General features: G+C 37.1%; 1 protein-coding gene across 1 annotated transcript in view; it reads left to right on the forward strand.

Moving 5' to 3' along the window:
* The window catches only part of STIM2 (stromal interaction molecule 2), a 102977-nt gene that overhangs the window by 45970 nt on the left and 31850 nt on the right, over positions 1 to 25157 (forward strand). Inside the window, exon 4 of the mRNA XM_024745538.1 lies at positions 23147 to 23258. Within this exon, the coding sequence (XP_024601306.1) occupies positions 23147 to 23258 (112 nt within the window). The remainder of the gene's footprint in view (positions 1 to 23146; positions 23259 to 25157) is intronic.

Genomic DNA, 25157 nt, shown 5'->3' on the forward strand with positions numbered 1-25157 from the left:
CTCAAATAAGCACAGTTTATTAGTCAGAAATGTAATTTTTTTTGTTTTTTTGTGTTTTTTTTTGGCCGTATGCAGGCCTCTCACTGTTGTGGCCTCTCCTGTTGCGGAGCACAGGCTCCGGATGCGCAGGCTCAGTGGCCATGGCTCACGGGCCCAGCCGCTCCGCGGCATGTGGGATCTTATCGAACCGGGGCACGAACCCGTGTCCCCTGCATCGGCAGGCGGACTCTCAACCACTGCGCCACCAGGGAAGCCCAGAAATGTAATTTTTTAGTGTACGACACAAGAATAAATCATTGTTTTAATATTTGTCTTTTGCTATTAACATGTAGTGCTTAACCTTTCTGTGTCTTGGTTTTGTCATCTGTTAGGGGTAAAGGTTATCTATTACATCAAAGTGTTGAGGATGACATGAATTTGTACATGTAAAGTGCTTAGACTAGTGCCTACTACATAGCAAGTGCTCAATGACTGTCTGTTGTTACTATTTTTGTAAGGCAGGTGTGAAGGTGGCACATGGTGGGGATGTTGGAGACTAATATTTCTGAGTTGGGGAATAGTAGAAAATAGGGTTAGTTAGACAGGGAGACCAGACTAGTGAGCCTTGATGTTTAAGTCTGATGAACTGCTTTAAGAATGACAAGTAAGATTCCACTGATACACCAGTGCTTACCAAATGATAGTGATTGCCTGGAAGACTGTATTAAGGATGCTTGATCTGTGCCTGGTCTCAATAGCAAAGAAGGATATTACTGTAGAAATTACTGGTTGGCAATATTTACTACGTATGTGGGAGGTGGTGTAGTGTATTTTAACATTTTTATCATCCTTGCACTAAATATTAGGAGATATTACAGCTTCTTGTTTTAGAAAGTCATATAATATGGAAAAGTTATAGGATGATGAATTCACTATAGGCAGGAAAATCAGCTGTGAGTTTAATGTAATGTGGATTTGAGTGGGAAGAATGAAAATACACAGATACTGAAGATACACAGCTGAAGAATATGTTTTCTGTCCTCCACCTGACTGTAGTCTATCATTGGAGAAAGTTCTGTTGACAAGTAATTAAAGGATGTGATACTATCTGTAATCAAGATAGGTAGTAGGCACTGTGGGTTAATAGAAAAAGAAGTATGTGAGTCTGCCTGCAGAAGTCAGGTAAGGCCAGAGGAGTTAGTTGTGTATAAAGGGACATTTACTTTTTTCACCTTTTGTCACCCTTCCCTGGGAAGGACTCTACTGGATTAATAGTTTTCAGGATATTTGTAATTAATATAGCACATTTTAAAAACACAAGGCACTTAATATGCTTCAAATGCTTATGCTGTTTTATTAGCCCAGATGTTTAACAGTTTTCAACTTTTATACAATACTTTTAGTTCTAGGAGAAGCAGTTGTTAGCCATCTATAGAGGTGCTGGGTTTTCATTGTCCACAGAAAGTGGTTTATACAAGGGAAGGCCTGTCCTTGAGGTAGAGTCTGGTTTCAGAATGACAGATGTCATTATTTGCACCACTAACAAAAGTCTTTTGTTGTCAAAGTTTCTTTTATGTAGAGAGTAGTCGACATGAACGTATTGTTCATTTATTCTATCAACCAACATTTAAGTGTATTAACATGGGTTTTTTTCTATAACAGTAGCATAAATATTACTTGATCAGTTGGTAAATTGATCATTTTGCAAACACTGCTTTATATTAATCAGGATTGATTTTTGTACTTTGTATAAAGTATGTTTTTATTCCTTTTAATCAGATAGCTTTCTTTGTATTATATAATTACCCAAATGAATTCAGAGCACTCGCAATAAATTGCTAATCTTTCTTAATCTTATTCTATGTTAGTATTTCAGTCTTTCTGTACCCTTAATTTCAGATCTCTTCGTCAGGACTGTTTTGGTTTTTATTAGTTTAGTTGTCTTCTTTTCTCTCTCTTTCTCCTTCTCTTTTATTGTTGGCACTCTTCCTGTTTTACTTCAGGATACTTGACTTTTGGAGACTTTGGGCCATTGCATGTACTGATTTTCTGGGATTAATTATGACTTTTTAATCTATAGAAGATACTTGGCTTTGAGATAGCTCTGTCTTCCTTTATAGTTCTTTCTTGGTTTTGTTCTGAAATAGAGACCACCTCTCAGAATAGGATGCAGCGACCGACTGCCTATTACATCTCTCTGTACTTTGGGCTTTAGAAAACTTGACAATTTCTATTCTGTGTGGACACATGAATTAGATACATTGTGAGCCTTCATTTTTTCTCAAATAACAAAAACCCAACTTTTATATATTCATCATATGATGACACTTTTCTTATAATTTAAGGAAGTACTATTCTAAAATTGTGAATTTGCCTTATGGTTTTCTGTATTCCTGAATTATTCTACATTTCTCCTCTGCTGTGTTCACAGACTCAAGGGATACCTCAAGTTTGGAGTACAGTAACAGAACCTTCTGCAGAAGGTAAAAATGAGGGCTGTCCACTTTTCACTGTGATGGACTATCTAGAAAACAATAGGCTTTCTTGAACATCTTATTGTTCTTTCCTCCCTTACCGCACCAACTGGGAACCAGTTCCACATGGATGTGTGTTAAATTTTGCTTTACTAATCCTTGGTTTGGCAAGGGGGTGGGTAGGAGAACTCTGGTTCAAGTTCTGGTTGTTAAAATATATGTTATTGCGGGAGATTCACTATATCAAATTCTGCTTTAGGTGGAACAAATATTTTGTTCCTGCTCTTTTGGATGAAGAACTTGTTCGTTGGTAATAATATTTTCCTCTTCAAAGATGGTCAGTTTTACAAAAATCTTTTCTCAAACAAATTTTATGCTTACTTGGGTCTTTTTTTCAGTTCCACTGAATATTACTTAGCAATTTAGAAGCAACTGTAATAGAAATAATGCAAATTACAATGAAAATAAAGATTTCACAGATACTAGATAACCATTTCGATTTGAATATGACGTATTTCTATAATTCTGAAACATATGTATACATATAATCTGTTATATTACATATATAAATATGTCTCAGAGGGAATGTATGATTAAAACATGGGATAAATCACATAGCGTTTATATTATGTCTTAAAAATCTTTTCACTCTGTGGATGGTTATGTATTCAGATAGGGTACAAAGTACAAATAATGTTTATTGTCTAACTTTCTCATCTGGTTAAGGTGCTCTTAAATAAGAGGTCCTTAATAAGCATTCCTCTAACATTTGGCCAGTCTTCTGTTTCTCTTTCGCTTTGCATCAGTGTGAGTTCTTCCGAGGTGTTGAAAATGGTGGACATTTAGATACTTTTGATTCAAAGTGTTTAAAATCAGCTGCTTACTTAAGTTATTAGTTTAAAACTAAGAGTCCAGATCAGTCTAACAAAATGAAACAGCAAATGTCAGTTGCATTGAAGGAAATTAAGTTTCTATTTCCATCATCAATTTTCTTTCCTTACCAGGTAATAGCTAAAAAAAAAAAAAGTATAAAACAGGTGTTTATCACTAGGAGCTTATGGCTGCTTAAAGGCTATGTTCTAAAACAGAAATAACAATATAGAGTTGTGATTCCCTCATATAAAGGTGACATAGTTAGAGTTATATGAATTAAGAGTTCACTAAGAGAAGGAAAAGGAAAGAGAATAGCCCCTTGGGAATTCTGCTAATAAGACAAAAGCAAAGGATTAGCTAATGAAATAAATAATGACCATCAGAGACATGGGAGGTGAATCAGGGAGGTGCACTTTCTTGAAAGTCTGTAGAGGAGAGTTTTCAGGAAGTGACGGATGGTTGTATAGTTGAGGGCATAGTCCACCATATTGCAAAGTATCTGCTGAGAGCCCTCATGAAGAATCTTTTTTTAGTTCTCTGTAATAAGAATAGTTGTATTCCTGAGGGGATGATTTGTGACTGATTTTATTTCCTTCTTTGTCTACTTTTTGTAGCTTTTATTAAGGACCTCATTTATATTTTGTGCATGCTTTTAGTTTGATTTTATTTCTCTGGTCCATTAACATCCTTCATGTTTAATTCTCTTTATATTATATGAATCTTTGTAAGTCATTTCTTCTCTCTCTCTGTCTCTCTCACTGGGGGATAGAGAGAGGAGAGATGAAAAGTGGCCAGTAGTGCTAAATAGAGAAATACAATGTATTGGAAAAAAGCCATTAGATATGACAAGAAGAAAATCATTGACCTACAGGATATCACTTTAAACATTGGTATGGGGAATTGACTCACATATACACACGGAATAAATCTTAAAAAAGATTTAAGTGGAAGCAACCCACATGTCCATCAACAAATAAATGGATAAACAAAACGTGGTATACAGTGGAGTATTATTCAGTCTTAAAAAGTAAGGAAATTCTGACATATGTTACGACATGGATGAACCTTGAAGACATTATGCTAAGTCAGTCACAAAAAGGCAAATACAGTATGATTCTGCTTATATGAGATACCTAGAGTAGTCAAAATCATGGAGACAGTAGAATAGTGGTTGCCGGGGGCTAGGGGGAGGGGAATGGGGAGTTATTGGTTAATTGGTACAGAGTGTCCATTTTGCAAGATGAAGAGAGTTGTAGAGTTGGATGGTGGTGATGGTTACACAATATGAATACTTAATACCATTGAACTATACACTTAAAAATGGTTAAGATGGTAAATTTTATGTTATGCGTATTTTGCCACAATAAAAAATGATTTGAGAGAAGGAGTAGATAGGAAGTAGATATATGGGTAACCAACCCCCTCTTTAAGGGGTAGGCAAGAAAATGGAGGAAATTGAATGGTAGTTACAAACAGGTAGTATGATCAAGTAAAGGGTTTTCTTAAGAACTGGTAGATCTGATTATGCTTAAAGAAAAAGGGAAGTACTCTACTGACATTTTAAAAAGTTGAACATTTAAAAAAATTTTCATTTCAGCAAGGATTTTGTTCAAAAAGTACTACCACTATGTATAAGAGTTGGAAGTTGGGATTACATCTTATTACATCTTAATGTAATAAATGTCAGTATTTATTTTCTTTATGGATAATTATGTTGGTTATGGATTGAAAAGATATTGTTAGGTTAATAAAAATGAATTTAAGCTAAGACAGGCAAGATACTAGTTGACAGAATAATCCTTCATTGCTAGATGGCACTATCACTAGCCATTTTCAAATCCTTCGCAGAATTTACTTCTCGTGAAGAACTTGAGTGACAGTTCTTTGCCTTGAACTTTTTGGAAGGGGATAGAGGTGGCCTAGGAAAAGGGGAAATGGGAGGGTGAGTAATTAGAAAGGGGAGGCCCAAGAAATTCTTTACCCTTTACATATGCTTATTTGGTTTCTGAATTATATATTGTAAGAATATAGAATTCTAACATCCTTATTTTCCATGTTTTGACCAGTACCAAATATTTTGTGGCAGAATTTTAATGATAGTGCTACAGCTCTACTACAATGAATAATAATAGGTTTCTGTGTGCTAGCTGCATACCCACTGATCCAGAGCCTGTGACCTTAGCAAAGGTAAGCATATCCCAGATTGCAGTGTGAGATAGTTGAAGATTGATCTGCTTTGGTAGTTGTTTAAATTTCTCTCACCTGTTTTTAATGAGCATGCTCAGTTGCATGAATCTGACCACGACTTTACACTGCATTCTCTTTTAGATGTGTTATTGGAAGCTTTTGAAAAAAAAGGGAAGCTTAAGTTTTAAGTTAGTGGATATATGTTTTAGGACTGTGTCTAGATTCTTTGAGTGTTTTTCAGTAATGCCCCAAAAGTAATCACTCTAGTTTCTAATGGAACCTGCACTATATTAAGTACTGGAGGCTGAATTTATCACAAAACTAAACACTTAATAAGTTACTGTGTATAACTGATTGTTCAACATGCTTTGTTGATTGGCTTGAAATTACAGTATACTATGTCTTCTTTTTTTTTTTTTTTTTTTTTTTTTTATTTATTTTAAAGTTTGAGCAGTTTGTATGTCTTAATAAGTCTTTTTTTAGTGGCAGAAGATAAAGAGAGAGACTCAAATTACTTCAAGTAATGGGAAATTTGTTGCAGGGATACTCTGTCATCAATGATTTTATTAATTGCAGGTAACTCACTGGCATTATTCTGGGTTTTGGGGTTAGAGCATTGAGCAAAATAGATATCCTACCTTCATGAAGTTAGAACTCTTTTAGGAAGACAGATAATGGACAAGTCTGCGTGTGTGTGTGTGTGTGTACATATATACACATAGGACTGCTGGAACAGATTAGTGATATGATACAAGTAAAGCAGGGTAATACATGGTCGGTGACTAGGTAGGGTGGGGGCTATTTAAGTAACGTAGTCAATGAGGAACTTCCCAAAGAAGTGATATTTGATTATAGACCTGAGTGAGGAGAGAGAGTGAGTCACAGGAAGGTCTGGATGAAGTATATTCCAGGTTTAGAGATCAGCCAGGCTAAGGCTCTGAGGCTGAAATGACCTCAAAGTATTTAGGGGACTATAGAAGTCTGGTGTAGCTACATGGTCATTAGGAATGGGGAGAGTGGTAGGAGACAAGCAAGATCACTGGGATAAACAGGGGCCAGATCTCATAAGGCCTTGAAGGGCCTAATAAAGAATGTGGGATTTATTTTAGGTATAATGTCAGTATACTTACTGAAAGTCTAGCTCCATTTAAGAGTTTCGAGCTAAGTAAGGATGTGTGGTCTATCTTTTGAAAAGATTATGTAGTTACTGCGTGGATATTAGACTCTGCAGAAAAGAGGCAGGAGTAGAAGTAAAAGGCCTGTTGAGGGTCTTGTGGTGAGCTAGTAGAGGAAGTTGGCAGAGAGGTCTGATTTGAGATATAGTTTGAAGGAATAGCTGGCAGGATTTGCTGTTGGATTAGATTTACGAAGGTGATCGGGGTGGGGACAGGAATTAAGGACGGTGCCTAGGTTTTATGTATTATCTGTGGTATTAAAATTTCTTGGAGATGGAGGCAATTAGGGGAAAAAGAAGTTGAAACAGGCTCAGTTGGGCCTGATCAATAATGGGAAAAAAAACCACAAAACGTTGAGAAACATGGAGATCACGATGCAAAGAAGTGAAGGACTGAATGCTGAGAGGAGAAGGATCCTGGAAAGAAGAAAGAGAAGACGTGACCAGTGAGGTATGAGGGGAACCGGGAGAATCTAGAGTGCTGAAGTATATGAAGGAAATATTTTAAGAAAGAAGGCATAGTCAGTGTCAGATGCTCCAGAAGTTTGAGTAAGCTCACGACAGAGACCCACCATTGGATCGGCAAAGTAGAGGCTGAGGTTGCTGGTGATCTCGACAAAGCAGTTGCACTGTAGTGGTGGAAGTGAACGTCGGATCGGAGTGGATAAAAGAGGAAGTGCAGACAGTAAATATTGTTGACTTTTCAAAAGGAGAAGAGAAGTGGGGCTGTGACAACCTGAAGATAAATATGATATGAAGGCAGTTTTTTTTATTTTTTAAAAGGTGAAAATATATAAAAGTGTGTTTTTTAATGGAATGACCCAGTTGAGAAAAAATTGATGTAGGAGAAAATCAATCTATATTAATTAAAAACTATATTTAACTTAAGGAAAGTGTAGGTATGTAGTCAGGGGCTTAATCTACCCTGGTTATCTGCATTTCTCTGTTTCTTTCTGGATTTTGCTTTTATTTTCTCCTACTGCATTTCCTAGAGGCTAAACTCTGTGGCTGTGGGCAGTTGTAAACTTACCTTTTCCCAGGATCTTGACCAAAGAGAAAGGAGTCTTTCCTGCCTGCTCTAGTTCGAAAAAGTTCAGGAAGTAACTGGCTTAGGTCATGTGGCAATATTCTCTGATTACTTCCTTTTCTGACCCCCTTTCCCTGGTGATCATGAGTCTTGTCTCAGAAGATGACAGAGAGAAAAGGGGTACCTAGTTGACAAACAGCTATAACAGATTGATGAGCAAGAGAAACTAGACTTTGACAAGAGTAGGTAGAAGAAAAGCTTAAAAGGTTATTCTGGATCCAGAAGTAGGTGTGTGGGGTCTGGCAGCATGGGTCCCAAGATGTAAAATATAGCCACTCCTTCAGAAAATCTGATATGTTGACATTTTCAGGCCAAAGTTTTTGGATTATAAATGGATTTTCTCATATACCTCTTCTTTTCCCCACTCTGAATTTTATGATGAGTATATTATTTCCCAAATATACATGCTTTATTAAATCCCATTTTGGTATTTTAATTAAATGAGCTAATATAACTCTCATCACTGGACACTATATCAGTAAATTTTGCTCTACTTCTACCCTTTCCAAAATCTTCCTCGTGGGCTTCCCTGGTGGCGCAGTGGTTGGGAGTCCGTCTGCCGATGCAGGGGACACGGGTTCGTGCCCCGGTCCGGGAGGGTCCCACATGCCGCCGAGCGGCTGGGCCCGTGAGCCATGGCCGCTGGGCCTGCGCGTCCGGAGCCTGTGCTCCGCAACGGGAGAGGCCACAACACTGAGAGGCCCGCGTACCGAAAAAAAAAAAAATCTTCCTTGCTGTTACAAATTTTCACCTCTGCACAGCTCTTTTTACTTTGACAAGGTGAAACCCTGACTTTGTTCACCTGGATCACCAGACATGTCTATACTGTGCAAGAGGAAACATAGGTGTTTTTAAAAGCATCATTGGAGGATCAAAGAAGTGAATTCGAGGAGGCAAAAACTAGGTGCTGTCATTCTGAGTTAGTTTGGAAATCTTGAGAAAGTGATGCCCTCCAGATACATGTTAAGTTTAGGGAAAATATGATTCTTGGCACATGACCTAAACACCCCCAAAAGGCAAATAGTATTCATCACATTTAAGTAATATCTAAGAATACCAACTACTGTTCGCAACTACTGGTAACTTTACTATAAAGAGCCTAAGAATGTAGAAGGTTTTTGCAATGCTGTGTCTTCATGATGTCCTAGAGTTCTTATCTTTTGAGTTACTCATGAATTTTTGTCAGGTGAGGTCTTTTCAGTAGGGAAAAGAACAAATATAACATTAGAGAGTCAATGAATATAAAGTTTCTAAAGGCGTCCAGAGAATTGTCTAGGAAGATATGCTTTTATGAAATTATAAAAAGAGTTATTAAATTGTAAGTAGTTATAGGCAGTACTTTGCTGTTATCAATTCTAGGAAAAGCAATACTTTTATGAGATTTAGACTACTATAAGAAATGGAAGTTTTATTTAGTTTACGGTGCTGTCTTCATTTATTTGGCTACCCTGGGTCTTAGTTGCGGCTCATAGGACCTTTTAGTTGCAGCATGCATGCGGGATCCAGTTCCCTGACCAGGGATCGAATCTGGGGCCCCCGGCACTGGGAGCGCGGAGTCTTAACCACTGGACCACCAGGGAAGTACCTTCTATATTTTTTAATGAAAAATTTGGATAATATTTTTTCAGAAATTAATTTGATATTGTGATTGTCTTTCATTTTTCTTAATAGGAAGCAAGGAGCAGAATTCTCTGAAATACCAAATTGGTGTAATATTTTTATTAGTAAGATTTGTGTAGACTGAAGACATGGATAAATTACGAATAGATATGGTATTTGTCTTCTGGAATGTAAGAATTTGTTTATTTTGCAAGTAAATTGGCTAGGCAGGACTTAGAGGTCACTTCTATGGTTTTTGGTTTGTCAACACTTCCATTAAAATAGATAATCAGGGCTTCCCTGGTAGCGCAGTGGTTGAGAGTCTGCCTGCTGATACAGGGGACACGGGTTCATGCCCTGGTCTGGGAAGATCCCACATGCCGCGGAGCGGCTGGGCCCGTGAGCCATGGCCGCTGAGCCTGCGCGTCTGGAGCGTGTGCTCTGCAACGGGAGAGGCCACAACAGTGAGAGGCCTGCGTACCGCAAGAAAACCCAAAAAACAATAAAATAGATAATCATTACTCACTAGAAATAAGAGGGCAATTTATAATTTAAGAAGAACTCTGAATTTAATTATTTGGAAATAACTTCTTGTTTTGTCTCCAACACTGTTTCACCAAAGTAAGCAGAATTACTTTCTTCCACATTGACACAGCTGGGACCTGAAAAAAAAAAAAAAAAAGTTAAAGCAGGAAAGCGCTTCTGGATCTGGGAAATAAGCCAATTCAAGAGAACAAAGAAATATAACTGGGAATTATTGAATAGACAATTAGAAAAGGCAAAAAAAAAAAAAAAAGGTTATTTCAACTCCAGCTCTACTTTTACAGTAGTGAAATAGTAAAGTTTAAATGTTTTAGTGTTTTAAACGAATGTAATCACGATGTTCCTAAAAAAAAAAAAAAACTACTTAAATTTCAGGTTATTCCTGAATGCAACCAAAGTTAAGAGAAGAATTGGTCTTCTTTAAAGTCTAGTTTTCAAAAGTATCATAAATATATTTTTTTAAATTTTTTAAAAATTAAAAATTTTTTTTGCTATCCCCTGCATCGGTAGGCGGACTCTCAACTACTGCGCCACCAGGGAAGCCCATAAGTATCATAAATATTTTTGTAGTAATTTATTATTATTTTTTTGCTACATAAACATCATAAATCTGTACTAGAAATTTCCAATATTATGAACTTAGGATCTTACATCTTTTCAACCTGCTACTAAATGAATGTTGAACAACAAGTAAATGTTTTATGGATTCTGAGGCTTTATAATCACTGAGGTCTCTCATCTTCTAGTTACTGGTATCTTGAGAAACTCCAAGGTACAGCTGTCCTTTCCTAGAGAGACAGTATTCCATAGAAAGTGTGGAGCTTGACTTCTTAGATTCAACTATTTGTGTAACACTTAGTATATTTTTTTTCCCCTTGGGCAAGTACCTTAATCTTTGTCTTTAACTTTCCCCATCTGTAAAATGTAGGTAGTAATAGTACCCACCTTAGAGGATTGTGTTGAGGATTAAATGAGTTAATCAATATATAGAGCTTAGAACAATACTTGACAGCTAATAAGGGCCTAATATTTGCTATTATCATTGTTAGTGTTAAAAGATTACCATACTTTCTTGAAGAAAACCATAAAATACAAAAGTAATGAAGAAGTTAGCAATTATTAGAACTTTCTGCCTGCATAATTGAAAAAGAAAGATTATTAATACAGTTTTTTTAATTGAAAGCAATTTCAAATTTAGTGAAAAGTTGCAGGAGCAGAACAAAGAACTCATATGCACTTTGTCCAGAGACCCTCATTCCAATTTTGCCTTTTATCCTCATAATGACCTTTATAGCCAAAGGATCCAAGAGTGTTCATTATACCCAGTTGTCCTGAATTTGTAGTCTTCTTTAATCTTGAACAATTCCATAGTATTTCCTTGCCTTGCATATCTTTGGCCAGTAATTGTCAAAAGTGTCATTTTGTAGATTGTATCTAAATTAGGATTTGTTTGATGTTTTCATATGATTAGATCCCTGTTAGGCATTTTGGGCTGGACTGTCACAGAAATGATTCTTTTCATTAAATCCTTTTGAGTGGCACATGGTGTCAGTTTGTCTTATGTAGTGTTACCTTTGATCACTTGATTAAGATAGTGTCTACTCCGTTTCTGTAACTGTAAAGTTACTTTTTTTCCCCTTTGTAATTAATACCTTGTGTGTGTGTGTGTGTGTGTGGAGAAACTTGGAGACTTTGTAACATCACATTCCTCATAGCACTTTCACCCACTAGTTTCAGCATCTGTGAATGTTTCTTGCCTGAATTATTTATTACTCTGATGGTTGCCAAATTGTAATTTTTCAAATTCCATCATTCCTTCTATTTATTAGTTGCATTTTACTATAAGGAAGAAATTTAAACAGCGTATTGTCAACATCTTGGCCTGTGAAAATGGTGGGAGATAACAGACATATCTGGAAAATAGAAATTGGGGAAATAGTGAATCTCAAAATCTTATGACTGTTCTGAAGATTGATCTTCTGCATTTATTTATTTATATCAGCATGGACTCCTGGATTTGTTGCTCTCATTATTTTAATGCTTAAATTGTCCCAACTATGGCTAGTGGGAAGCCTTTCAGGCTGGCTTTTCTATTCTTTCATATGTATGTCGCTATCATTTTTTGAACTTTCCTTGTATTCTGGCACAAAAAGATGTTCCAGGCTTACTTTGTTATTTCTCAGCCCTACCCCTGGAAACAACCATTTCTCCAAGGAGTTCTGGTTACTTTTAGTTGAGGTGGTATTTAGAAACCAAGATTTGCACACTAGGTGTTCTCATTGCTACTGAGGTATTATTCCCAGGCCTTCTCAGTGGACAGAGTTAAGAAACACACACACACACATCTCTATTTACTTCTCTCTCTATATTAAAAGTCACGAGTTCTCACTGATACCTGATACCAGTTCACATTGATACCAGTCTAACACTACTGGATTAATTCTAGCTGGTTAATTGTAGTTAACTTCTTTCCCTATTTGTATCTCATTTCACTGACTATGAAACACCTAGCTCTGTTATCTTCAGTATATTTTCTAATTTGCTGAGTCCCCCTGTACATATTCAGTCCCTTGACACCATTGGGCTGCTCCCTCACTCAGAAGCCTGCCTTGAAGGGACCTAGTGTTCCCATTGTCCTCATTATGCAGACTCTGCCCACCACTACCTATCTTCCCATCCTCACATGGAACCCAGCTACTGCTGGGCAATTTGAGAATTAAAAAAGACTTTGGAGAGAAGTCGAGTGAGCACTATACAGTGACATTGTATTAAGGAGTTCATCTTTATGAATTTATTTTTATCACTGAAGCACATTATTCACATTTTTCCTTCATCACATAACTCTAGCTATTGACAAAGGTCCCCTGTGAATGGGAAGGCTATTTAGTATTTTAATGTTTCAGTCACTGTGTCAGTAGTACTCAGAAAACAAGTGAACTTTTCCTAAATTGTTCTGGCATTAATAGTAATGAGTTAAACCACTACTCTATATAGTAGTTGAAACCTAAATTGGAAAATGCTGTATACCAAGTAAATGCAGCTAATAGCATTTGTGAACTGTTAGAATTTTAAATGCTACATGTACTAGAAAAAGTCATATCAAAGTTCCTAGGTAATATTATCTTGAAAATGCTTTTACCGTTGGAATTGGTGAATTTTTCTATTCTAGGAGAAATAAGGATTAACACATTTTGCATGTGGTGTCTCTTCTTACCTGGAGATGTGTGACAAGAAGCTGTGAAAGCTCCATTTTTAGCTGGCCTTTGATTTAATACCCTTTAGAAATAAGGTATTTATTAACTGGGCTTTGTGTTCATTTTTGTTGAACTTCCTCTTAAAGTCAATACATTTTCTTACATTGAGCTTTACGTTAGTCTTGGTAATAATTTCTTGACTCTGATGTTTTACGTTTATTTTATTTAGTGCCCAGGAGTAATTACTGTGCACTCAGTAAATATTCGTTGAATATAAGAATCCCAGGTCACCTGTGTGGATAGTCTTTTGAAGAAACTCCCAAATTCCAACAGAAAAAAAATTGAGCATTTTTGAAATCTTAATAGAAAATTAATGCAGACATTTGTAAATATAATAATTATAATTATAGAATTGTTGTTCAACATATTCTTTGAAAAGTAGCATCCTTTCTTTTTTATGAAGCTTAGCCGTACTTTTGAAAAAGTTGGTTGCTTTATCTAGAAATGCCACTCTTTTTAAAAGTGAATGCAAAGGTGACATTTTCCTGGCAGCCTTGGTTAATAAATCATTTTGTAATTCATTCACTCATCTAGCAAGTATTAATTGAGTTCCTAAGAAACATCTGCCATTCCACATTTGTTTAGTGCCTGCTGTATTTTTGGCATTGTATATAACATGTTGGGAATATACAAATGAATAAGAGATATTGTCTGCCCTTAACTTATTTTCATTTGATGTGAACTACTCTTTGTAGTCTCAGTTCAGTGTTTTAAAAAAAAGAAGGTTGAGGGCTGAGTGTAAAGTGGAAGATGCATAACCAGAGATTCAGCCACTCAGTCCCTAATGTCTTCAATGACATTGTAATGAGATGTTTAGGAAAACTTAATTAAACATTTAATTCCCTTATAGCTGTTGAGTCCACTGATTTTGTGGACTTACTTTTAAAGAAAGCAAATTCCTTGAATTTACTTATTTATTATAAGTAACAATATTTATTATATTATAATAATTGAGATTTGTGGAACAGTTTTACCATTCCTAAGAGTTATTTCCACATACATTTTGTTCGTTAATCTTCAGAACAGTCATACAACTTTGAGACTTAATGTTTCTCCAGTTTCTATTTTTTAGATATGTCTTTGTTACCTTTCATCATCTTCACGAAACTAGGTGTTGATGGTATACTCCGTTTAAATGATAAGAGTGCAATTTACAACAGGAAAAATATTAAAGGCTTCCCTTAGTGTCCATTATACCACTGTTGGAGAGGGAACACCTGGTAATTTTTGAGTTCTGAACATTCAGACATTTACCAATATTTATGTAGAGTGTCTAAAAATTACATGTAATTCTTGCATGGTAAAAGGTAAGGAGCTCATGAGAGAAAGTGTGTACTTATTTCTCTTTGATACACCTACTAATATCTGGTAATATCTAGACTTCCCAAGTTCAGGGTGTGGCTTTTAGGTGTCCAAATATAGCATGGTGCAGGAATTTAGTCCTGTTAACAGAGACATGCCCCACTGACCACTGTGCAGATGAGGCGCTCACATGCTGGTTCTGTTCTAAAGATAAGCCTCTCTTGACTATGCTGAGCAGCTGATCATCTGAAGTCTCACTCAGAACTGATACCACAAAGTCTATAAAACGCCTGAGTTGAGATTAAGTGTGGAAAGCTTTAAACATTTTCATTTTTATATTTTAAAAAGTTATTTTTTTTTAATGTTTATATTACATTTAGTTAAAATTGCTTTTCATCAAAGTCCTGCTATGTTGAACCTTTGTTTAGTTGCAGTTTCCCCAGATAAATTGTCTGTCACTGTAAGAACTTCTGAGGCTTTTGTAACTTAAAATTCTTAGTTGAAATTGAATTTAGAGAAGCTGTGAATACTGGTCTGCACCTATATTTTAGAAATTATAACGTCACATAAACATGCCAGTAATTCAAATATTTTTCAAACAACAAATAATTTTTAGCTTGTGTATCAGAGTAGCTTCAAAATATAGAACTTGTTTTACTAACCATTTCATATGGCCAACTTTAAGTATAGTTACTTTTGTTAACAATGTTTCTTCTTTCTCCTTCCTGACCCCCTTACCACACCTTTTGTTACTTATAAAGAAGTTTTCATACTTTAATAGAAAGTAGTAAGTGTGTAGTAACTGTACTGTATGTAGCTATATGGTACTGTATTAAAATATCACAAGTTGATTTCTTTGAAATACATTAGTTTCCCAAAAGAAACTGTTAAAGCAATGTTAGTTGCTTTCCTAACATTAAGAACATTACAGGGCTTCCCTGGTGGCGCAGTGGTTGGGAGTCCGCCTGCCGAGGCAGGGGACACGGGTTCGTGCCCCGGTCCGGGCGGATCCCACATGCTGTGGAGCGGCTGGGCCTGTGAGCCATGGACGCTGGACCTGTGCTCCATGGTGGGGGTGGGGGGCACAGCAGGGAGAGGCCCGCGTACCACCAAAAAAAAAAAAAACATTACAAATGTTTTTCTCATAAATTTAGAAGATAACAGTTTTTAAAAAGTAGTAGGAGATATTAAGAAATGAAATGCAGAGTAAATGTAAATGGTGTGTCTGTTATACGCAAGGTGTGACAACAGCTGATGGTGGCTTTGAAATTTTCTCAGTATGCAGAGGAGGGGAGGAGGAAGTGCATAATGGTTAGGAGTTGGGGCTTTGAAGTCGATGTAGCTTTGAACCCTATCTCCACTGCTTACTTGGTGTGTGAATTTAGACAAGTTACTCATACTCTCTGAGACTCAGCTTCCTGATCTGTAAACCAAGATTATAATATTACTCCTAAAACCTAGTTGATAGGGTTGTTGAAAGGATTTCATGAGATAATTCATGTAAAGCATTTAGCACAGTTCCTGGAACTTGCCAAGTGCTCACAAAATGTTAGGTACTGTTTTATTAGCATGTCTGTACATGCACACTAATGCTTTATAATTAGAAATTAGTTTTCTCCCTCACAGTATTTAGGTGATTTCACAAATCATCTTTGAAGGCTTTTAGGACAGCATGTACTTAATATTAAATACAACAGATGAAAACTCACATCGTGGTACTTCACTAAGCTGTTTTGTATTTTTAGGCCTGTAACTTAATACAAGTATATGACTAAGTGCACTGGGTGCATTGGTTTTATAAGATTGCCTTCTGCAGATGAAATGAGCAAGTAAATACATATATTTAAATCTTCTGAAGTTTCTCTTTTACACTGTTCATGTCTGTCACATTTGTTTAAGGCAGAGATGGACTGGAAACACACAAATTCTCATCTCATCCAGCTGTCAAACACATGGCAATAAAACTAGCACCTTAACCTCCATTGTAAGTCTCTGTGATCCTCTTTTGGAGTCAGGGATTCTCTCTTTGAAATGGGATATCATGAAAACAGTATTGTTTGTCTTTCATTCCACTATGGGATAGCAAGTAGACACAAAAAACAAAACAGGTTCTTTAAGGAAGAAAAACATCAGTTATATTCAGCTAATACTTAAATGGCAACTTTATGCTGGGCTGCTGGAAGCTTACAGTATGGTAGGAACATAAGATGTAATTAAGCAAACTGTTACAAAATAAGGCAGCACGTATGATATGCCATTTGGTAGAAATAGTAAGTACTATAGAAATTCAGGGGAGGGAGAGATCACTTTCAGTTGGAGTGTTTCTTCTACTTATAACCTAGTTTGTACAACTGAGCATGTACCTATCTATGCATGACTCATGAGTCTCTTTTAGAAGGCTGCTTTTGCTGGGTGGCCACAGGAATGCTTGATTCTTTACCTCTCTGTTGCTGGGTATTTCTAGCCCTTACTATCTCTTTTTTTTTTTTTTTTTTTCCGGTACGTGGGCCTCTCAGTGTTGTGGCCTCTCCCGTTGCGGAGCACAGGCTCCAGATGCGCAGGCTCAGGGGCTATGGCTCACGGGCCCAGCTGCTCTGCGGCATGTGGGATCTTCCCGGACCGGGGCACGAACCTGTGTCCCATGCATCGGCAGGCGGACTCTCAACCACTGCGCCATCAGGGAAGCCCCCTTACTATCTCTTCATTCTCCCCATTACTATAGCTTCTACTGCTGTCTCCTCTGAGGCCCAGTTACTGTTTTTCATCTTTTCAAAGTGTTGGTCCAGACTAATTATATGGAGGTGGCATTGACAATAGCAAGTAGGAAGGGCAAGAAAGAGGAACTGTTTTGGTGTAGAATCAGGATTCTCATTCCCTATTACAGAAAGAGCCCTTTAGATAGCAGCAAAGGGAGCATGGAAAGGAGAGTCCTCATAGTGCCTCTGTTCCTGTGAAAAATCCATAAATGTGTTCTCCCACACCCCCTCATCTCCTGGAGATTTGGTTCTAGTCACCATCCTGTCCCCACTCTCCCCTGTCCCACACAACTTCTTTGGCTCCAGAGCCCTGCTCCAGCTCTCAATCCCCTGACTCTTTGAAATCTTACCCTTCAGGCTATTAGAGCCCCCTTTTCAAGTCCTAGGAGTCAGTCCCATGATGAAGAACTGGTGTAGCTCCATTGGGCTGTTGTGTTACTACTCCAGGCCTTCAGTAGGCCATGATGCTTACTTAATGCCTTTAGTGGAATCCTGAATCCATTAACGCAATTACCCACAGCAGATTGTTCATATGTAATGTTTAACTCTTGAATTACTATTAGTACTGTACGTCTGGAAGCTTTTTTTCTATGAGAAAATGTGTTTTGAATTTTAACGTTAAATAGTGAGCTCTTCTTTTAAATCAGGAGCCACCTATATTGGCAGTGAACTTGGAGTCAGATTTGAGTTCAGATGCTAGCCATGTAACTACATTGTAATTACATGGCCTCTCTTGGCTAAGGTTCTCTCTATAGACTGTAGAGGTAACAGCTGTCTCTCAGATGTGGTTTGGAGGTGTTAAATGAGAATGTATGTGAAAGTGTGTAGTAAAATGTAAAATCCTATATCAAAGGAATGTGGCATTATGGTGTTAATAATCACTGTGTTAGGTAAAAGAACAAGTTCCTGCCCACACAAGCACGGACAATTACATTAGAGTATGTGATAGATCCTTTGGCAGATACAGGTACATGTGATCAGGGGCGCAAGGAAGAACAACTATAATCTGGAAATGGATAGATGGGGAAAGCTTCGGGGTGGGGGGTGACTTCCTGATCTGAAGGCTAAGGAAGAGCAAGCCTGGCAAAGAAGGAAGAAGGGAAAGCCATTCCAGGTTGAAGGAGTGGCATGGGGGAATATGGCAGATTTAGAAAGCCGCATATATGGTTTCAAGTATGGAGCATAAACCGTCTACTTGTAGTGCCTAATTTGATTATGAGGACCACTTACCTAACTCTAAAGAGGTAATGTTATTGTACAGTGGTGGACAATTCTAGAAATGGACTTGGTCTGAAACCTGGTTTGACCATTTAGTAATCTGTTTTATCTAATTAGAAACTTCACCTTCATGAACTTACAGGTTCAGTATGATGATGAAAATACCTACTTCAAAATGGTTGTTGCGGGCTTCCCTGGTGGCGCAGTTGGTGAGAGTCCGCCTGCCAATGCAGGGGACATGGGTTCATGCCCCGGTCCGGGAAGATCCCACATGCCGCAGAGCGGCTAGGCCTGTGAGCCATGGCCGCTGAGCCTGCGCGTCTGGAGCCTGTGCTCCGCAACGGGAGAGGCCACAACAGTGAGAGGCCCACGTACCGCAAAAAAAAAAAAAAAAAAAAAAAAAACGGTTGTTGCAATGGTGGTTTGAAATAAGTTTTGCAAATCTCCTGGTGTTTAATAAACATGTAGTAAATGTTAGGAACGGTTTTGTTGCTGTCCTAAAAGTTCTTAGAGTTACTTTTTCCCTCTCAGTATTCTATAATCTACTGTTCTAGGTTAACAGTTGAGCAATATTTTAAACGTTATCTCTTGTTCATTATAACGAAATCATAAAAACAGAATTTGAATGAATTTTAAAGATGGTCTAGCTCAATTTCATTATTTTGTGTGTGTGTTGAGAAACTGAGTCACAGTTAAATAATCTGGCTATGATATCACAATGAGTTAGTGACATAGCTGGGACTAGGATCAGATCTGTTTGAGTTGCAGAGTTCTTTCTATTGGTCTTGGAATAAATTGCCAAAAATCACTCAAAGACACCAACCTATGGCACTGGCCACAATTTCTAGCAGAAACAATATAAGTTAACAATGTAGAAACTGACATTTCTGTAGCTTTAGATAGATTTTAAAAATCTGTATTTTTAAAGGAGTATCAAGCATATCCTTCTCTGCCTGCCCTCTGGTGGGAATGGTATTTAGCAATAGCACATGTGAAAGAGCAGTGGGAGGCAGATAATAAGGAGCTGGATAATTCTGTTTTTTAAATTTACTTTTTTAAATTGAAGTATAGTTGATTTATGGATGATTCTTAAATGAATAATTCCTTTGGCATCAAAAATTTATCATATAGATTCTTATTTCTGTTTGAATCTCCTTTCTAAAATATGAAAATAGATTTTCATAATACTTCTCAATTAAACACGCTCTACTTTGTTTATTCAAGAGGATCCAATAGATAATTTGTTTAGTGCCTTTTGTGTACCAAGTGCTAGGGCTAGAATGGTGAGCAAGAAACTTATGCTTTAGTGGTATAAACAGATGTTGAAACAATAATCATACAAATAAATAATTATAATTAGTTAAATGCTATGCCTAAAAGTACAGTGATATATGATCATATAGTAATGTTTGAGGAGGCTCCCCTGAGGAATTAAAGTTTTAACTGAGATATGAAGGCTTCATAAAGTAAGTAGGCAAAGATGAGTCAGAAGGATAGAGAAAAGGAAAGAGGAAACAGCATGTGCAAAGGCCCTGAGGAAGGACATAGTATTATCTGTCCTAAGAATTGAAAGACAATTTACTGTAGTTGGAGCATAGAAAGCTAATATAAAATACAGCTCCTGCTCATGAGAAGTGAAGGTATTTCCTAGGCATCACCGAAGAAACCAAATAGCACAAGAAGAAGAAATAAACCTCCCCCCCACCAAAATAAAATGTGTGCTCTGTGTTAGAATTTTGGAGTTTTACAGATTCATTGAAAAGAAAATTACTTTAGAACCACTATAATATTCTATTTATTAGATGGAGTAATACTAGGATTTGTGTACTTTAAACATGTATTATTTTTCATTTGATTTTTCTTATTTTCTATCTTGGTTCATTGGGAATTGATGTACTGGAGTGTTTAGATCAGGGACTTTTGCTTTTGATCAGCTGAACAGCCATAGAAATGACAGAGAGAATCTTATCCTGTTTTCTTGGCTGAGGTTTTTGTGTGGGTGTGTGAAGTGCAGCTGCACCGTCGGTTTCTTGGCAGTCAAGGCAAGGCAATTCTCAATGCAGTTCATCTTGGATGGGAAGAAACTTAAGATAAAAAGGCTACTTTGCATGTATTAAATTCAGTGGAAAGCACCCAGGGCCTGAACCTTTGGCTGATATTTATTCTAAGTTATTTGGCTAAATGGATACAGCAGCCTCAGGCACATGTCCAAGCTTATGGCAGGAACACATGAAAGAGAGATCATTAAAAAAATAGTCAAAGCTTTCTCTCAGTATAAAATTATCAAATACCATATGTAATTTAAAAATTAATTTTTGTTAATTTTTTGTTTATGATTTAGTTAATTAAGCTTTTCCTCTAAAGAACACTTAATGAAAAAGGCAGATTGCTAACACCCAGCTTTGCTTGCAAAAGTTAATTCATAATCAGAAAGATCTTATCTCAGATTTATCACAGATGGATTCCCATCTCTGCTTTTATTGCTCATTTGTTTTCTTCACTCTCCTTTGGCCTATTCTGTGATCTATAAGCATTTTGTTTCTCCACACCCTCCGATGAAATGCAGATGAATATGGAGCTCTTTTTTTAAGCACATTTGCATCCTTTCCTTTGGATAAACTTATCATTGTTCTTCCTACTCTTCAAGTATCAACAGAAATGTCTGAGTTGCTTCCAGTGTTTAACTGCTTGCTTATATCTCTACTGTTATTTAATATTATTGCTCTTAGAGTAGTGTAGAATCAGGTCCTGAGGTCAGTTGGCCTGGGTTCAGATCCAGTTCAGCTACTGCTATCTCGGTCCCGTTAACTTCTCAATTTCTTATCTCCAAAATGGAGATAATCATGTTAGTGCCTCATAAGTTTTTTTTTTTTTTTTTTTTAAGGTTTAAAGGGAAAAATGCATATAAAGCGCTTAACTCAAAATAAGTGTCTAGGGCTTCCCTGGTGGCACAGTGGTTGAGAATCTGCCTGCTAATGCAGGGGACATGGGTTCGAGCCCTGGTCTGGGAGGATCCCACATGCCGTGGAGCAACTAGGCCCGTGAGCCACAACTACTGAGCCTGCGCGTCTGGAGCCTGTGGTCCGCAACAAGAGAGGCCGCGATAGTGAGAGGCCCGTGCACCGCGATGAAGAGTGACCCCCGCTTGCCACAACTAGAGAAAGCCCTCGCACAGAAACGAAGACCCAGCACAGCAAAAATAAATAAATCAATTAATAAGCTCCTACCCCCAACATCTTCTTTAAAAAAAAAGAAAAGTGTCTAGGAGAAGAGACATTAGCTATTCTTTTCTTCGTGATTTAGAACCAATCTCCTAGAATCCATTAACAGCTATCTTCAACTCTTCTGGGTGATTTCATTTAGTCTAAAGACCATCTGTATGCTCATGCCTTCTAATTTATATCTCTGTTCCTTACCTCACTCTTCCCCAAGCTTGAGATTTGTATATCTGACTGCTATGTATATCTGCACTTAAATATCTAATACATACTTCAAACATAACATGTCTAAAAATAGAACTTTCGACCTCTATCACCTGCCCCTACTTGCCTCCCCAGTTTGTTCCTCCTCATTCTTTCCTATCTCAGTTAGTGGCAGCACTCTCCATACTTTTTTTGACTTTCCTCTAGCTATCAGACCCCATCCATTTCATCAGAACATCTGAAAGCATTTTCCCGAGAATATGTCCTGAATCTGACCACTTGTCACCATATCCTCTACTAGCACCTTAGTCCAAGGGAATATAACCCCTTTTGCTTGGACAGTTATGGAAGGAATGGTCTCCTTATTCCTCTCTGTTTTCAGTCTTGTCTCTCACAATTCATTCTCCATGTTGGATAGTGATATTTTAAAAACATAGATTATTTACGTCTCCTTCTTCTTATTGAAATTAGAAAAATATCCAGAATTTTTGAAAGTATTTTTTGACCTGTCCCCTCGACTTCTTTCTTTCTCTCAAACACAGCTAGTTCATTCCTTATCTTAAGGTTTTTACACCAGCTTTCTCCTGTGTTTGGATTATTTTTTCTCCTAGATCATCACAATGTTGACTCCTTGCTATTTTTAGGTCTTAATTCAGGTAACAGCTCCTCAGAGAGACTTTACCCTGACATCTTTTCTTTCTTAATAGCTGATCACTATCTGAAATTTCCTCCTCTTTTCTTCCTCCTTTTGTTAATTGCCCCTCCCCACTCCCAAGAGAATTTGTTTTATGAGAGCAAGGACTTTATCCATCTTCTTTATTGCCATATTCCCAGTGTTTAGAATGGAACCTGATACTCAGGTTTACAGTATTATATGGATGGACGGCTAAATGAAAGAATAAATATATATCTGGTAAGTTTACAACCAGGGAAATAGTGGATTATTTCGTCCTGTTCAAACTTTGCATAGATGCTTGTTTTAGAATTAACCATGCTAATATGTTATCTTTTCCTTTATGTGTCTTCTCTGTTCTAGATTATAAGCCCTTAAGGGTAGGAGGTATGTCTCCATTGTTTTTAGCTTTCCATAGAATGCTACATATTATTGTAGTACTTATTATTGATTGAATTGAATTGAAAATTCAGTCTAACATCTTTATTTCCTCTGAAGTTATAGTATTATACATATGTGTATGTATATAAATTTATATATATAATTTATATAAATTCTGAAAGCAGGTGTGTTTAAAATATTCCTTCTCTTTTCATCTTTTGCAGTTCATAATTGGACCCTTGAGGACACGCTTCAGTGGTTGATAGAATTTGTTGAACTACCCCAATATGAGAAGAATTTTAGAGACAATAACGTCAAAGGAACAACGCTTCCCAGGTGGGTCTTTATTACTCAAATGTATTTTTTGTACTCCTGGAGAATGTTACTTTTCAAAGCAAAATCTACAAGTTACTTCTGTGGCTAAGTGCTCAAAGAAAATATTATAAATATATCCATTCTTTGATATCTGTACAGTGTGAATTTGCGAGCTTTAACCAATTTTTCTTGCCTAAATAATCTGGCCTTTTAAAAAAATTATTCCTAAGGAAAGTAATTTTGAAAATTAGAAGGTAGGTTAACTACATCTTTTTTAGATAACATCAAAGGGCCAACCTCTGTGGAGCAGCTAAGCCTGCGATCTGCAACTACTGAGCCAGCGTGCTGCAACTACTGAAGCCAACACACCTAGAGCCCGTGTTCCACAACAAGAGAAGCCACCGCGATGAGAAGCCCGTACACTGCAACGAAGAGTAGCCCCCAGTCACTGCAACTAGAGAAAGCCTGTGCACAGCAACGAACACCCAGTGCAGCCAAAAAAACCCCAAAAAACAACGGGCCAACCTCTGACCCCGTTGTAAATGTAACAAAAGCTTATTCATTTGATATGGATCCACCTTTATGAAAAGACCTATTTGAATGGATTAATGTACAGATCCTTAGTCTTAATTGGTATTCTTTTAATAACAACTCTTAATTTTAGTGACCATATGTTAAACCTCAAAAAAATGAAGTTTAATAAATAAATTGTAAGTAATAACAACGATTTTTGAATGCATATTACATAGAGGTACTGTATATTATCTCATATAAGCTTCATGGTTAAAATGAAAAATTGAAAAACCAAGTCAGAGAGAAGTTAAATATTTTGCCCAAGGTAGTATTTGAACACAGGTAGATCTGATACCAAAGTATAGGATGCCAATTTATTCCTTAGATGTCTGGAATTAATTGTCACTACTTTTCTAAATTATGTTTTAAAAATTCCATTAGCTAACCTAATAATCATTAAAGATTTAAATGTTAAAATTTGCATAATTCCACTGGAACTTGACCCTTACGAGATTCTTATGTTCCATTCCAACCTAGATTGTTTCTTGTACCATAAAAGTCTGTCATAGTGCTCTCTAATTATTATATGCATATCATATTTCTAATCAATTTACTTATACATCCTATTTAAATAAGAGGCATTTGTTGCTTTGAAGTTTGTATTTTGGATCAAGTTGAAAGTTTTCATATCTTCTTAAATGTATTCTGAAAATCAACATCAGTATTTCTGATTTTACTGTGCACATGACTATAATGATGAAATTATGGAGTTAAGAGTCAAATCAGCAAGTACATGTTAAGTGTCTTTTATGTTCATGGTGCAACTAGATGCTGAAAAGAAGGAAACAAAAATAAAATAAAGTTCTTTTAAATAAGACAAGTTTCTAAGTTAAAACAAAACAGGATAGTAGAGCATTGATGGGATTAGGGTTTTTCAAGTTGTTTGTGTTACCCTGGAACGCATAGAATTTTTCTTATCCTGTCTTTTGGGAAGTTTCTTTATATAACAACAACATGAAATAAAATAGGCTGCTTGATTTTGTTTTTTTGAGCTGCATTGGGTCTTCGTTGCTGCACACGGGCTTTCTCTAGTTGTGAGGAGCGGGGGCTACTTTTCGTTGAGGTGTGCGGGCTTCTCATTGTGGTGGCTTCTCTTGTTACGGAGCACAGGCTCTAGGTGCGCGGGCTTTAGCAGTTGTGGCTCGTGGGCTTTAGCAGTTGTGGTTCGCGAGCTCTAGAGTGCAGGCTCAGTAGTTGTGGCGCACAGGCTTAGTTGCTCCGTGGCACGTGGGATCTTCCTGGACCAGGGATAGAACCCATGCCCCCTGCATTAGCAGGCAGATTCTTAACCACTGCGCCACCAGGGAAGTCCCAGGCTGCTTGATGTTTTGACCATAAATGTTATAG

This window comes from Neophocaena asiaeorientalis, unplaced genomic scaffold (genome assembly GCF_003031525.2).
Source record: "Neophocaena asiaeorientalis asiaeorientalis breed wild unplaced genomic scaffold, Neophocaena_asiaeorientalis_V1.1 scaffold397, whole genome shotgun sequence".
Classification (NCBI taxonomy): Eukaryota; Metazoa; Chordata; class Mammalia; order Artiodactyla; family Phocoenidae; genus Neophocaena; species Neophocaena asiaeorientalis.